At 30.6% G+C, this 17,937-nt stretch overlaps 1 protein-coding gene across 1 annotated transcript; it reads left to right on the plus strand.

The window, feature by feature from the left end:
• The first annotated feature begins 4,350 nt into the window (after positions 1–4,350).
• On the plus strand, positions 4,351–17,725 carry LOC129973067 (peptidoglycan recognition protein 3-like). Its single transcript, XM_056087429.1, has 5 exons — positions 4,351–4,486; positions 7,335–7,417; positions 10,633–10,809; positions 11,956–12,161; positions 17,518–17,725. Exons 2-5 carry the CDS (start codon positions 7,366–7,368, stop codon positions 17,653–17,655), a joined length of 573 nt encoding a protein of 190 aa, XP_055943404.1. The 5' UTR covers positions 4,351–4,486; positions 7,335–7,365; the 3' UTR covers positions 17,656–17,725.
• The last annotated feature ends 212 nt before the right edge of the window (positions 17,726–17,937 follow it).

Below are 17,937 nucleotides of genomic sequence, written 5' to 3' on the forward strand. Positions count from 1 at the left end.
TTTTTTTATTGGAGTAAACCATTTTCTGAAAAATTGAATTAAAAAAAGCCATTTCTTTAAAATGTTCACTTTAGTTCTATATTCTACCAATAGATAGCGCCTTCAGAGTGAAAGGAATGTATGACATTAGAGAGTCATGTCACAGGCAATTAGAAATGATCCTCATGGGATAACGAAGAATGCATGATTGAATTCTTGTTTGAGAGCTTCATTGAATAGATCGCATCGATTGTTACTTTCTATCGTGATCCAAGACCTTTAACCGAAATATCACCAGTAAGATCAAGTCAAGGATTTGAATCACACCCCTTTTTGAAAAGTATTGATCACTGGTATTTGTGACTTTTTGATATTGGTAACGTAATAACCGCTCTTAAAATATTCCTGGTCCCTATTGTGGTATCACAACTTTTCGAAGATGTGATATAATCTTCGAAGACAATATCCGTTGTGTCGTTGGGGTGGCTGTCAAGATCGATACCAGATTTCGTTTAAATAGTTCCTGTAAATAATTTTCTGGGGCCTAATTTTCTGACCTGGTGGTAAGGCCTTGACTTCGGAACAGAGGGCTTCAGGGCTTGGTGACAGAGGGCTTCAAGTTCAAGGCTCGATTGCATTGAAGAACCGCCGTGTAAGCGGATCTGGTGCTTGCCAAATCCATCGGAGGCAATCGTCCTCCAGCTGATGTGGAGCGAAAGCTTGGAGAGGGTGTGCCGACCAAGGAAAGCATCATACTTGTCATTTGAACACGGTTCAAAATTACGAGGACCATCCCGAAATAGCCCTAGTGTTGCTTTAAAACGGGACGTTAACATAACCAAACTGACGTAAATAGTTATCGGCAGTCCATTTTGATGATTCACAATATGTCTTAATTTCTTTTTTTTAATGTTATTTTTTAAAGAAAGGAATAAAATCATGGTGACATTGAGTGGCGTTTCAAATAAATTAGTAATTTGTAATTTTTTTGTGTTAAAATGAAGAACTAAATTGATTAATTGAATGAAATTAGAGAAAAGAAAGAAGAAATTATGACTCGGCATCACTTTACATGTGTAACCCAATTAAGTGGATACCTTTCCTATTTTTCTTAATTTGATGCTCATATTTTATACAATTAGATCTTGGACGATCTGCTTATGTCAGTTTTCCAGTAAAAAGAATTTAACTTATATCTTAAGCATAATCATTCCTAAATGTTAATTCAGAAATCAAAGATGAAATGCCTATAACGGTGCAATGCTTTTAAAAACCTCCTTTTTTAATTCTTAATATAGTAATGTTTCTAGGTCGAATACTACGAATAAGCTGAAAGATGAGACGGATATAAAGAAAAATTCATTAAAAATGCTTGATAGAATAAAAGCAGACTTGTGGATTTATATCTATCAAATTTGGTACGTAGTTATTTCTTGGGTAGAAGATACTAAGAAAGACACCTTTAAAATTTTAATTAGATTTTTAATCAAAGTTTAATACAAATTTTAATGTTTCAAATTAAATAATTTCAGCATAAAAGCATGACATGCGTAAGTAGTACAGAAATTTGCATGCCTTTTCGGATTTAAATCATAAAAATAAAGTTAATACTTTTAATCGCGTCCTACCACTTGTAAGTGATATATTATTTTTATAAATTTAGAAAAAAAAAGCATGTTAACGATGATAAAAATAAAAGAGCATTATTTTAAGAAAGTATATTTTTATTTCTTTCATTAGAGTATACATAAAATAAAGTATATTTTTTTTATTTACTTTTATTCATTAATTCGAAAGTGCATTGTTATAAGAAATATTTTTTTAAATTTCTTTCTTTTAATAAAAAGCAGTGTTGGGACGGCATTCTGACTCTACTACATATTATTAAATCAAATAATATTTGAATCAAAACTTCAGATTTAATGACATGAAAAATATTACATAAAAAAGAAATCTTTCTTTAAGGGAATTTTTTTAGATTCTATAATTTTAACACTAACAGCTTACTGAAATTCTATAACAAATTGTTAAAGAGAAAATCTAGATTATTATGAATTATGGTCAATGACGACATTCGGCCACGATTCTATTTAAACTGCATATTATGCTACAGATTTTCATGTATGTAACATGTATGGTACCGAAAAGGATTTTAGTAGCAGATCGTCTGATCACATTTTTGCCAATTTACAACGGAGTCTGTGGTTGGAAAAACTGACTTGCAATTTTAATTTTTTATTTAAATATCTTTCTTCATTTTTTAAGCCTACTTCTGAGCTGCGTATCACTTTTCGTCACAGAAATAAATTTATTTGGAATAACGCGCTTGATTATTGAGAAAATAGTTTTGTCAGATTTAAAGAAATTAGAATTTAAATTAATAGAGTAAAATGATCAAACATATCTCTATTAATTATAATAAAAAAAATTTCTTACTTTATTACTAAACCATAAAATGTATGCATGTTCTTTTCATTAACATATGTATATGAGTATAAACGTATGCATGCCAAATGAATAGAGTATAAATTGTAAGAATTTATATCTTATCAAAATGAAAATATATCTAACTTGTCAGAAACCATTTAGAATGAGATGTTACAAGGAATCATCTAGAAAAAGATGAGGTATATAATAATACGATGAATTTAATAATATTGTCAATACATATTGTATATGCTGTTAACCAAACTATACTCGTAATGGAAAAAGTACATTTTGCGTTATTACGAGTTTATTCGTCCGGAGTAATAAGTAGTGAAAATTTACAGTTTGAATTAAATTTTAGTAAAAACTCAAACATATTCGTAGATTTCAATGTGTTTAAAATATTTTGTGGCCAAGTCGAAATTAAAGGAATAAATAAAAGATTATTAATAATTGTTATCTAAAAACCGGCATATAATATGAATTGTATTTTTTAATGTATCGTTCTATTATATTAGTCATCCAATTTTTTTTATGTTTTTTTCGTTCATATGCTAAAAATGTATGTTATTTAAGTAAATAAATAAATGTGATTATTGAAATAAAAAATAAAAGTCATTTTATTACAATATAATTTCATATTACACATACTCTGTGTTTGACATGTATACTCGTCATTGCTAAATTTTTGCGACAAAATTTAGATACGCCATTTCTGAAGAGGTCGAAACAGTTAACAAATAATATGTATAATATTTCTGTTATACAGAACAGAACGCCGTCTCATACCCCCGTATCCGTGACCATTCTGGTCACTGAACGGTTTGGTAGGCATGTTACGGGAATTTTATTTAATTAACAAAATATTTACAGTAGGAAAACGAAACAAAAATAACTATTTACAGAATTTACAATTATATAAGAAATTATATTATGATGAGACCGTTTACATAATTTTTCAACTTAGAAATATAATTTGTAGTAATAAACTTAGAAATATAATGCAGATTGAGAGATAAAATTTATAAAAATATACATATAATCTGTGTTCACTTATTTTTTATGATATAGTAGATCAGGATGCAGTTAAAAAAATCAGATGGAAAATAATTTGAGAAATGGAAATGAAGACAATCTCTGTTTGATTGAAATGTGTGACAGGAGACTGCAGTGCTTGTTTTTTTCCCTTAGTCTTTTTTGGTGTGAGCCTTGATGTTGAGTGCTATGGAGGCAAGAATAGGTCTCTATTTCCACTTATAAATTTGATTATATTGTGGATTTTTTGACTGGAAAGGAAGTTGCCGGCGACTCTTTTCAGTCATTCCTGTTCATGGCTTGGTGATGTATTTCTATTATACACAGAATTAAAACAATAAGAAAATTCGGTTGTATCTGAATGTGCACCAAGCAATAACTGAAACCAGTTAACGACAAAATTAAATTGATACTTACAATCTGATGTTCAGCCGTTGGTGCAGATTACTCTTACGCATGTTTTACGAAAAAATCTTAAAAATCTTTCTTAAATATATCAAAAATTGTCTTAGGTCTTAAATGTCTTAGGTGATTCTTCATTAAATTAGCAGCATTTACAGAAATCCTTTGAAACATTTGAATTTTTATAAATACAGTGTTAAAGACGAATATATTAACAAATTATGATGAAAATTTATTTATGATTTAACATTAATAATTTAATTATTTTAAATTTAATTAACGAGTAATAATTTAAGATTCGACTCAATATAATAGTTTAAATTCGTTATTTTTTATTTTCGCATAACTTTTTTCTCATTTTCCAAAGCTATTGTTACTGACTTTGATCCATAACTCTAATTTTCCTTCCAATTTTTTTTATCAGTTTGTGATAGCATACACATGGCGATTTCCCACAACGATTATCCGGATCAGGAGATTCTGCTGCTTCTTCGTTAAATTATCAGAAACTTTCCGTTTAGCAGGAAAGGGTTATCTTGGGTAATTACACATGCTATCAGTTTTGGGAAGATATATACCTGCTGTAACGAAATACTTTCCACAGTCAGGACTGGTCTCCTATCCTTGCTGTCAAGATAATCAAGTAAGTTATTTAATAAACATTAAAACAGTTTATTTAAATTAAATCAATCAACATGTTGAAAAATATTCTTAAAATTTACAATAATATATATTATTTTTAACTGTTTGAGTTGGAATTTTGCAAATTGGCGTCAGATTTTATTAACAATGAATGCAAATATTAACAATGAATAAAACAACTGCTATTTTTCTGCTTTCAAATTCTTAGACAATTGTGACTGAGAATCCCTTTATTCTTAAGTTGATAATTCACTATCATTTCACATCACACTATTGGAGGAATGACACTCTTCGCTATTCCACTTTCTTCCCTATCTAAAAAGATCAGTTATTCACAAACAGACCAAGCCCCCCCCCCTTTTTGTTTTCTTTTTGTTCTTGAATATAGACCGACCATTCCTTTTTTCGCCTTTCCATTTAAGATGGTTATTCAAGAGTACTCCACACCATTCTTTTGTTACCCATCAATTTATATAAGTGATTCAAGAGCATTTCATTTACTGGATGTAGTGAAAAGATATTTTGCGAAGCTCATGACCTTCGTCAAGAACCTAAGCATTAATCTTTTCGTTTACTTGGTCAGTATGAGTCCATCTTATCGATGGTCTCTGCCGTTGCTTATCGAGAGAGACAGGTGGCAGTACGTTCAGGGTCCCTTGCTTCTTGGCTGGAACACATCTGGCACTTAAGGAATTCGGAAAAGGAAATAATAGAATAATCGCAACAAGTTACTGTCATCAGTATTCTAGATATACGTTGGGGATCCCTACAGCGTGGAATGCTTTGTTGACCTCAGTCTACTGAGGGTAACAAAAGCATGGAGAAACGGTTCATTCATTTTATAATTTGATTGATGTATCTTCCTCTTATTATCTGCACCAGCCCGCCCCTTTAAGGATTTTGGCAATCATTGACAAGTTGCTCTAACTCTTGCAGACCCCCTCCTCTTTGACTAGCAATGGTTTTATCTTCTTGGCCAATAGCACACTGTCTGCATAGTTATCTCTTGTATAATTAAACGTCATTTTTTGATTTAATTTCACTCAACCAGCAATTCCTAAAAACTTTTAGAATAATTACGAATACAACATAATTTTTGTTTTGGATTAAATGTGCCAACAGATGTCTAGAACTTTTACTCAATTTGAGCAGAAGAGAAAGAAGAGCAGAGAAGTAACAGAGAGAGAAACGGAAGTAATGTACTATTTGTGACTCAGTTGAGTAGAAGAAAGATTGTTTATATACGCTTTAGGTGAAAACTGAAGCAGTTCATTAGATGCAATTTAAATTTCGGAAAAAGCTATGGAGGTTTAATCGGTGGTGTTTAAATCCATTTAGTAGTAGAGTAAGATAAATGCATTTTCGATTGCCAATGACAAAATTTGTTCCTAGGTTGTGGGATTTTTATAAGTTTTGCGTTAAATAAAAAAATCATCATTTTTTTATGTAATTATGAATGATTTAATTTTAGGTTCTTTACTTAAAAAGGTGGTAGTTAGATACGTTTATAACAGAATCATTTGGATATGGAGGGTTTAATGTACACTTCAACCTTTATAATAAAATGAACAAAATTGGTAAAAAGTTTTGTTTTTTGTAGAAACTTAACATCATTTCGAGGATCACTGCGCACACACAGCATATGTGCAAAAATAAACTTAACAATTAATGTTTTTTTCTCGAATTCTGCAATTTTTCTATCAGCAAAATAATATATAATGAATTTTTCTAACTCTATCATTCATTTATTATTGGATTTCTTTTTGTTTTCTGCTTAAAAAAACATTCAATCTTTCAAATCTAGAAGATAAATAGTTATAAAATTTAGGCATTCCAAATTCACTAAATTTCAAATTAAAGAACTCTTTAACTCGTGCGCTTATTGCCGTTTTCATGGAATAAATATCTATTATTCATTTACAAAGAAAAGTAAGAATGCTTGTCTTTTGAAAGTTAGATAAATAACTATAAAAATTCCAAACTTTATTTCATATTAAATTTTAATACTTCACGTTCTTTTTCACAATTTTAATAAATTCCATCTCATTTTGGTTGATAATTATCTATGATTAAAATTTTGAAAATTATGATTTAAATATCAAAATTTTATTTGAAAAATCTGATGTATGCAATAACCACAAAAAAAAAATCCTGATATCAAGCTGGAATGCTGATAGTATATTTTTTTTTTATCTAAGTTAAGACTACATTAAAAAGTCGATTTTTATTGAGAAAATGTCATACTGTTTTTTTGTAATTTAATATTCTTATTTTCTAAATAATCTTCATAAAACCGTTAGAATTTTACTTCTAAGTCCATTCTTTGGGAAATTACATTGATTTCTTTTATTTGCATGATATACGATTGAGTTATTTTACATCTTTAATTGTTATTTTCTCAAATTATAGATTTTGATAAAATTTTCTGAAGAAAAAACTTATAGCTATAATCTAATGCCCATTTTGTGCAAATGTGGTCTAATCATTTTTCAATATATTTTTCAATTCATGAACTGAAAAATAAGCAATCTATTTATTATAAATATTATATTACTATTTTAATGTTTCAAATGAAAAAAAAAATCCTGTTATTTATTAATCGAACCTCTATATTTGAGGAATGGATTAAAAAATTTCATTTTATCTTTAGTTTCGGGAATTATGTAATATATTTCTTAAGCTATCTCAAGATTTTTTAAGAAATCATTTGATAAAGCTTTTAAATTAGAAGGTTTTTACTTTATACTTCTTTTTAAACAAAACAAAAAAAAATCAATATTTTTTACTTTACAGTTTGCTAATCATAACTCTTTTACCAAATATCAGTCGTATCTTATCTTTTTCTTTAGGCAAAAACAGTCCTACTGGAAAATTTTCAGCATGATATTTTATATTTCTCTGTTCTTATCCCTGGCTGTGGCACTCGATGCAGGTATGAAAAACTCAGAACTCCTTATAAAATCCATGAACAATTGAATGACTATGCCGTCGAAACGATTTCAATTTCAGAGAACAAAAGTCCTCTCCTTTCGATATTTTCAAACGTTTTGACAGAAAAATTCAACTTGTAATGTGTAATTGCAACTTATTCTTCCTTTGTGTTATACAAAAAACTGTTTTCGAATAGTATCAACAAAAATCATATTGAACATCATACCTACGTTCCTCTAATGATTATGGTACTGAACTGAGCCATTCATTGGTTATGAAAACAAAACCTTTGGTAAGAATGTTTTTTATATTGTTACAGTGCTTAGGAAATACATATAACGATACGACATTTGAATATCTGTGTTGATGGCAGTGATAACTTGGTAACAAAGCATGAACATAAAGCTTGAAAAATTATAAAATAAATAATTGTTAACAGCGCAGAAAAATAGAAAACTCATTACTTTGTTTCCACTAAAAATCGAGCAATAATTAAAAAAAAAAATGCCACAGTTTCGAAAATTCAAAGAAAGGAGAAGGGGGGGGGATGACTATACTGAGACATAATTAGAAAAAAAATATTTAGAAAAATAAAAAAAAGAAAAGAGAAACCCGTATTATTCACATGGAAATATATAAAAACAAAATATATCCGCAAAAGCATTGTTCCCAGAAGCATTTTGAATATTCGTTACAGGTTCTATCCTCTGGCTGTTCTTTTAAGATACTCAAAGACTGGAACATCGACATGCGATTTAACAAGTAATCGTTGGCCGTCTCAGATTTCTACGATTTATCAAGTGACACGCAAATGTGAACCAGTTTTTCCAGATAGTCCATTAGAATGACAGCCTAAGTTAAACTAAAAGGGCTAAACTAAGATGGACTATTTTAGACTTCTACCTAAAATTATATATCGGTGCTTTAAAGTTACAAGGAACCACGATTCTTCTTTATCATATCTTTGATTCATGAACTGGGCTAGACATGGAAAAACTAATAAGATTAAACCAATAACATGTCATTTTTTTTTTTACATGTGATCAAATGACTTATTTTAACTGGAAATTTTCGTATTCCCATGGAAAAAATTAATAATTTAAAGGAATGATTTATTAAAATCTAAAGTGAATAAGAATGGATCGCTGCATGATGATGGGGGTGTAGAGAATAATAAAACGACACCATCTCTCATTTGAAAGAATGATAACAAAGATCATGTAGATGAACAAAATCAGTATGCCTGAAATGTAAAAGGAAAGAAACATTATAAGCCAAATAACATATTGTCTTTATAATTAGACTATTGCAAGTAATTTTCGCTGTTGCGCCAATCATTCAAATACAGGATCGATAGCACTATTTGATAGGCCATTGAACATTCATGTAAAATACTGGCATTTTATAGATGTTGCCGGCAGTAACGAATTTTCGTTCTGCTCGGTTTCTGTCGTAAGCAACAAAAGTCTTTTGCACCAGCTTTTCACGATGCTTAGACGATAAACCTGGCTTTTACTTTCTGAATTCGACAACAGGAGTAGCGTTTTTCATATAATCGGTCAATTATCAAATCACTTTCGACTGCTGCGGCATATGTTAGGCTTAGCAATTATTTCATAAAATGAGTTTTGTGAAGTCAGCGAAACGAGCAATGGCCAGGTGAAATAATCGGACATTTCTATGGATGCACAGCGCCCTCTGTATTATCATGTATACATTTACAAGATACTTACTTTCCTATGCGAAATCATGTTTTGTTGCTATTCCCTGTTTTTGCACTCATCTTGAACAACCGATTCTGAATTTCTCTGTATGTATCATTTAAATAAATGTTTAAAAAATAAAACTTTTTTATTAGAATTTGAATAAAATGATTATGATTTTTAGGGCCATTCTAGTAGAAATAAAACAAATACTTTCGATGCTTTAAAAATAAGAGCCTATAATTCTAAAACTCGGATAAAATTCCATTTGTTTAAATTAAAGGATAACTTTCGCAATTCAGTATTTTGGATTAAAATGAGGGAAGAATTCATAAACAGATTAGAGAAAATAAATGTTATTTGAAATTTTTTATCGACTGATGACAGACACTTCATAACAAACATACACAGAAACAAAACAATAATGAATATCTTGATATCGTAGTATTGGAACATACAATCAGGACACAAGGCTGATGAACAAAGAATAGAGGGATACGAAAGAGTTGTAACAATCTGAGGGAAAAAACACACCAAACAATTGAACAATAGATAGACAAAGAATCGAAAGCGAAAAATATGAATAGTTTTGCATCTTTCGCACCGCTTGGATGAAATATGGAGAATAGTACGCATAAATGTTTTGTATATTGCATATTGATTTCTGATCTCTGGTTTTTGAAGTGTTTACTGAATTTCTTTAAAGTATGAAGTTTTTCGTTTAAGTATAATATTGTTACAAAATTTTTCTTCTATAACAAATACTGCTAATCAATTGTAATAGCGCAGCACATTTAATTGCTAGTAGTTCAGCAGCTTTCTTGCTGTCTAATCCTCCAGTTTCTTTACTTGTCGGCGACTCCGACTCTCTCACACACACAACTTCTTCTGACGATCCACACCACTTCTGACGATACACTCAACAACAACAACTTCGCAGCTTCCGAGTGCTCGTCTTTTATAGTTCTGGGAGGCGGGGCTAGATTCTTCCAGACCAATCAGGGCGTACCTGGCTATACCTCGGGTCTTACTAGATGGATCGTGAAACTTCTCGAACTTTCCGGTATTATCCATTTAGTCGCTAAACTCGCCAAATTCGTCGCCAAGTCGCCAAATGATCGCCAAGCTCTCAGGTCATTTACGCGGCAGCTGCTCAGCACAGATCTTACAACGGTCTTTCTCACGATGACACTATTCATGGCCGAGTAGCAAAATTACAGATTTGTAACAATATTAACATTATTTTGACTAGAAAGAATGAATTTCGAAAACTACATTCGTCCTAATAACTAAGCATATGTTGAATAATAATATTAATAAAATTAGTAAGAAATTACATAATTGTAAATATAGTAGCTTTTTTAATGAATTAATCAAAATCCCAGAAAAATTAAAAAACATAGAACAATTTGATTAACGAACATTGTATTTGAAAGAAATTTGGTCTTTAATCGAACATATATAATTTTATTCATTTGTCCTTATGCATTAATTTAGTTTATTCCTTTTTCAGCATGCCCAGAAATCGTGAGCCGGGCTGCTTGGGGTGCTCGGAACGTTAATCCACAAGCGATGAAAGTTCCTGTGAGTCACGTATTCATTCATCACACAGCTGGCGCCACCTGCAACAGCAAGGATGCGTGTTCGAAGGTTGCTCGTCAAACTCAGAACTACCACATCGATACTAGAAGTAAGTATTATAATAAGCAGGGAATACAGAACCTAGAAAGTAGTATAAAAACAAAAAATGTGGATCTTTTCCTAAATCAAAGTAATCAGAACGACGAAGGCAAATGTACTTCTCAAAGAAAAAATGCCTTTTACTTGTTGTTAGAATTAAATACTTAATTTAAGGACCACATGTAAAATAATTCTATATTACGAAGCGCTTTTATCTTCAATTCAATAAGTAATTCATTACAAAAAATATCAAAATAAAATTGTATGAGGAAAAGAAAATAATTATCTTTTGCGAAAAGCTATAGAAAAATTAATTTAAAAGTAAAGAAAGCGCAGGGAGAGAGATGGATTTGATTGGCCGAGAGCCAACTTACAATCTGTTGCTTGATTAATCTGCGTCTTTTGCAGTATGTTGAATACGACAAAAAAAAGTCAATTTCTTCATAATTAGTTTCTGTTTATTTAGAAATATCGATAACAGTTCCGACCTAAAAAAAAATTGCTGATATTTTCTGAAAAAAAAAATGCAAATATTTTCTACTTTTTTTTTCTTATTCCAAAGTTTTGTGGAGCGATGGTTCAAACGGATGTGAAACCATAGTTTATGAAAAAATTGTCAATTAATCCTTGCTAATAATAACTAGACAAATATTCAATAATCGAGCTTTGTGAACATATTAGATAGGATTAATATTGAGAAAACCACAATTTTTTAATTGAATCTAAGTAGTAACCTAAATTTATAATTGCAATAGAGGAAAGCCATTCATAATTATTATTGTTGGGTTTTTTCCAAATAAAACATACACATAAAGAGGAAGAAATATATATTTTTTTCTTTTCATGAGTTGGAATAATGTGCGAATACATATTCTTTCTTTGATCTTTATATACATTGTTTCAAAGATATATATATTCATGATTTAGCTAATCTGTTAAATTAAAACATTTTAGAAATCTACAGCGGCATTCAATTCTCCAGTTCTCAATGTCACTTGAATGTAAAGATCTTTCCAAGATGGAAAATTTTATACACACTAAACATATGCATATAATGGATCTGCGCTGGAATCGAGTGTTAAACTAGTGATGAAATCTCGATACAACTCGCAATGATCGGCCTCTCCATATTTTAATTTATAATTTTTAATTGCAGAATGGGCTGACATCGGATACAGCTTCCTGGTAGGTGGAGATGGCAGGATCTACGAGGGCCGTGGCTGGAAGGCCGTCGGAGCCCACACCTACGGTTACAATTCGAAGGCTATCGGCATTTCCTTCATGGGCAACTTCGACAAAGCCCAGCCAAGTGCAGCTATGATAGATGCTGCCAGGCAGCTAATCGACTGTGGTGTGGAGAAGGTATGTAAAGAAATTTCTAAAGAAAGAGTTTTCATGCACATTGGTAGTTTGATTACTATCCTTATTAAAGCCATAGAAGGAAATTAAGGACTAAATCAGGTCATTTTGAACTTGATCAGATGGCGGATTATGGTTCCTTCATAGTGAATGGTGCAAATAATGAGAAAATATTAAACATGTTTACCCTATATGGACAAAGATAGGAGAGACACTCCCCGACAGCCGGTCAACTGAGAAGTCTTACACAGCATATGGGCTATTACAATCAGGGACAATCCCAGACATCTTTACAGGTTTCTGTACTCTGGGAGAGCAAAGTCTCATCAAACAAGAAAAACAGGAGCAAACTATGCTGAGACACTCGTAACCCCGTAGCCATCATGACCACCTTTTATGGACAATAGGAGAATGTTTCACTCCAATGGGGATAATATTCATCAAGTAGGCTTAAATCTCGATGATATTAAACTTCATTACTTAATTCTTACTCTTCATTACTTAATATTGTAGTGAATAGCTTATAAGCCAGTTAACAACTATGCTACTCGAGCAATTGCTTTTGTATCGTGGTCATGTTACTGGACCGCGAACCACAAGGTCCCAGGTTCTATCTTTTGCACATCCCAATCCGATACATTGGTGACCTCGGACGATGAACCTTCAACCTTCGTACAGCTGTTGTGGCGCCATCTACCAAGCAACCAAAGTCGTCAGACTCACTTGAAGCAGCAATAGCAACCACTCACCCACACACGCTCGCTCGCCCTAACGCTTGGCGCTATTCTAATGGGTACAGGCGCATTATACTCAACAGCCAATAAATACATCACCACTCAACAGCCATATCGTTCGTCTCACCTCCGACTCACTAGAGGGATAGTCTGTAGTGAATAGCTTATAAGCCAGTTAAAAACTACTCTACCCGAGCAATTGCTTTTGTATCGTGGTCATGTTACTGGACTGCGAACCACAAGGTCCCAGGTTTTATCCTCGCTCATTCCAACTCGCCGCAATATTAAACTCTTTATTTTTTATTAAGAGTGCTGTTTTCTTATTTAGCAATATTTATTTAAGTGCCGATGTCGCAATTAAAAATGAAACTATAATAGCTTTATTTCAGTTACAAGTGATAAGGACATTCATTTATTACTCAAAAACAAATTGAAATTCTCTTAGATATTCCCAACTGATCTTTTATTAATCAAAATATTTATCATCAAATTATTTAATATAATTCTTTCCTACGTTCATTTAGAATAATTTTATATGCATGCACATAAAATAATTATGTATGCACATGTACATAATTACCCTCACAATTATACAAGTGCATGCATGTGATTATACATAACTGTATTCTAACTGCATGTGCACAAATGTTTATATACACTTACATCTAATTGGTATACGAATTCTCACGTGATAATCTTATTTTTTCCCCTCCACTATTATAAATTCTCTTTGGTATAAAAATACTGAAATATCTACAGTTGATATTATTGACAAACTTGACACCTCCTCCCTTTCAAATTACTTGTTGCATTCAGCAATTTTTATCTCAGTTGGCCTTTACATCTGAATTACATCGGATTCAAGTAACTGTCTTACATAGGGTCTTGACGATAGAGTTTAACCCTTTCTAGGCCCGTGGGAAGTATGCTTCCCACCCCCACCAAATTTATCAATCTTTGTATGAAATTATGTACGTTGGCAAAAGTTCTGAATTTTTTTTTTTAGTAAATACGAAACTTAGATGCTTCAGTTCTTTATCTCAGATAAAATGATGTGTCTTGATTTGTTACTTAATTATTAATTAACAAAATTAATTAATTAATCAAATTAAATTTATCTAATAAGCTAATGAATACCTTTTCTTATTCTAATTTCAAGCCTAAAAATATTTTAACATAATATGACTGGAAAAAAAGGGCCCTTTAAGTGACCGTACCTAATTATTGATAGCTGTTTTGATTAGATCTAATGATATTTGTCTAACATACCTCTCTTAAAAATGAAAAATGTTGGTCACTTTGGTAACGTTTCGGATATGAAACAATTTTCCAAATCTTTTAACAAAATTATTCCAGTTAACCATTATTTTATAGTATTGGATGAAGTTTTGATATAAAATGTATCAATGCTCCTATATTTTATTCTTCAGTTGTAAATTTTGCTGGATCTTAAAGTTATCTTTAAAAGAAGCATTTGAGATTAAATCTTCGTGGCATAATCTTTATAGTTAATTTTGTAGTTGCAAAATTATGCTAATCAGACTAGCTTGAATTGAACATTCAGGTTGGTAATTTTCATGCTAGTCTTAAGACTAAGATAAACATGTTTCCATTTTATAGTAAGATACATTAACAAACTGGAATAGAAACTACATAGGGATTAACGTTACACACAAAATGCGAACTGTTTATAAGAGAACGGGTTTGGGGAAATTTTCGCCATAGTTGCAGGTTTTCCAAGAAAGTTCAACTATGTCGCCAGAGATGCTGGTTAAGTTGTGTAGAGGTTAGTGAAAGAAATCATGAGTCTCAAGCTGCAGTCACCAAGCTTTCTTCTTTCTACACGCATTTGCATTTTTTAACTACTTTAATGAAAATGACAATTTAACGTTGAATATATATAAACCAAAGATGCATGGCTTAGATATTTCTTTTATACATATTTGAAATAATACGAGAAGCTACACATGCTCGATAATATTTGTAACCTTATCTTACATCAAATATGCAGTCCCCCCCCCCGAAAAAAAAAAATTTAAATACTACTTTTTAATATTAAACTAATTATCGCACAATATTTATAGATAATTGCTGCAGTAGAAATATGTTCTCTATAAGAGTGAAAAATATTTTTTTCATGCAAGTAGCGTCAGAATTAAAACAGCATGAACGCTCTTAAAATGTTGTAATTTTGAGTAAGCGGTTCATGGTTTATAAAAACAGAAATTTTCTTTTTTAAATGTTAAAAGAATCCTTGTTTTTCCGATATGTTCTAAGTTATAATGAATTTTTAACGATAATTTCTACTTTACTTTAAAATAATAAAATAGACACAATTTATGCATTTAAAAAAATATGAATGCATATTTTTCGTTAATTTTTAAATTAGTAAGTTAAAAATTTAGACAAACACACAAAACTTTTCATATCATTCGAAGGAATAAGACATAAAAAAACTCACTGTTCCAAATTTTATCCATTTCTGACAAGTAGTTTTAAAGGTATATAGTATAGATCAATAACTTTTGTAAGACATGATTTTCCTTCTCGGTAAAATCCTAGATGGGCCAACCTCTTGGCGACTTATTTGAAATCTCGCCAAGTTGACTACTAATTGAATATTTTATTATTGTTATTTTTCAATTAAAAAACCATACTTGGAGGCCAGAAATAATAATAAATAAAATAAATATAATAAATAAATAAATAATAATAAAATAAAGTAATAAATAAATAATAATAAAAATAAATAAATAAATAAAATAAAGTAATAAATAAATAATAATAAAAATAAATAAATAAATAAAATAAAATAAAAAATAAAATAAAAATAAATAAATAAATCAGTCTAGGTTGCCACATTGGCGACGTTATCGCCACTCGTTTGGCGAGAATTCAAAAAGACGCCAAGAGGTGGGCTGTGCTAGAATCCACCCTCCTTCTCTTTGGGGAGGGGGATGAAGACGAAGGCATCTCAAAGAAACGACAGTATTGCCTGGAAAAAATAAAATTTTAGAATCCATAAAATTTAATGGAAATCAAAGCTGTAGCACCTCTTTTTTCCCTGGAGCAGAGAGCACCCCCTTGTGACGTTTTGCAGAAGACAGTCAGTTGAACGGCAGACCTGCACCCTGAGGTCGACTTTTTCCCTATGCGCAACCCTTGCGCTAACGTCGAATGCTTTCGGCTGGAAACCGTGGAATCCCTCCGCCATACTGTTCTTTAACCTAATTTTCTATGTGTGTATAATAAGTGTTTGTGAATTTTGCAGTGGAGCTGTGTTTGTGAAAATTAAAAATAGTGTAATTAAAACAGGGCAGTTCCTTAGAAAACCACAACACACCCACTATAAAGCATATTTTTCAATGTTGCTTTAGATTAAATATCGTTTTTCTTTTTGAAATAAATATGAAGTTGAAGAAAGAAAAAATCTATATATGATATTGATATGTTCTACTTTGATAACATTTCAAGCAAAGTTCTGTTTGAGAGATATTCGGTTGGTATTATCTTTGCTTTATGGGGGGGAGGGAGGTAAAATTTTCTGTTAAGTGCAAATATACTATATAATGTGAAATGTATGATTGAATAAAATAAATGCTCCTTGTGAGTAGATATTGCAGCGTCGCTAAATTTTTATTAAATACCCTTTTTTTTTAAGTGGAACCAAAGTTTAGAAACGAACAAAACTTAGATTCGATCAATTATTTTTCTTATTTAATACTCCATTTTGGTAAAAAGAGATTAAGTATAAAAAGAGTTTCAAAATATTTCTTGAAGGAAACGTGAACACGCAAATCGACAACATTATGCTATAAACTTTATAAATGAATGTTTAAAAAATAGAAATCTATCTTTTATTTTTCCACTATTTGAAGAAAAAAAAATTATGTTCGTTTTACAAATACTAAAAAATTACAAATTAACATTGATAGTTCTAATTATATTAAGCGACATAAATGGAGTACACTATCAAAATATAATTTATTAATTTGTTAATAGCTAAATGTGCAAATAAGAGTAAGCATTTTGAAATCTTATTTAGGCCTGTTTCATCACCTCTAACTATAAACTTTCAAAAAACATTACAGCTCTTTCAGAGAAAGGTTAGCGTTTTAAATACGCTTGTAATTAAAACTTGAACGAAGGAAAGTATTAACATTGAGTTATTTTGCTGCATTTTTATATATAGAGTGACAAACTTAAATCTTTTTTTTTTTTTTTTTTTGTATACATATCCGGTTACTTTGAACCAATTTATCTAAAATTTTATAACTGTAATATAAATTTATAACTGTATATAAATTTTATAACTTTCTTGTTATTCACAATCATTCAACAGGCAAAGGTGTGTATGTGGGGGGGGGGTTGTATTTGGAAAATTTGAAGATTGGGTAAATGTAAATATTTAGGTTATTCCTTATTTGATTGCAATTGTGTAGTTTTAAAACCGAACATACTTTCTATTTGAACGATATATATTCTTTAAATTTAACCTTTATAAATTATGAACAATAAGAAGTGTCCCCTTTGCTTTTTTAACGAATATATATGTATATATATTTATATATAATATTTGTACAATGTTCTTGATTCAAATATTCATAATTTTTTTTTCCTTCTAGAAATTTATAACGGCCAATCGCCAGATACATGGCCATCGCGATGCCAAGTGCACGGCTTGCCCTGGAGCTGCTCTTTACAGCATCATCCAGAAGTGGCCAGGATTCAAAGGAGGAAAACTTCCCGGATATGTTTGCTAAAACATGAATTACCAATGAAGATTATTTGAACATCGATTATATTATATTGTATTAAAATTTCCATTAATGATATTTTGTTATTTAATATTCGATGCAGTAGAATTTCATTTCAGAATCACTTTCTTACTCTTTTCAAACATAAAACCCAAAAATATGGTATATCATAAAAAGCTCGCTTTCAGAATTGTTTGAATTTTATTATGAATTATCCCAATGACCAAAAACTTAATTTTATTTCGTTTACATCTTTTGATATTAACTTTTAGTTTCACTTCATGACTG

Source organism: Argiope bruennichi, chromosome 6 (genome assembly GCF_947563725.1).
Source record: "Argiope bruennichi chromosome 6, qqArgBrue1.1, whole genome shotgun sequence".
Classification (NCBI taxonomy): domain Eukaryota; kingdom Metazoa; phylum Arthropoda; class Arachnida; order Araneae; family Araneidae; genus Argiope; species Argiope bruennichi.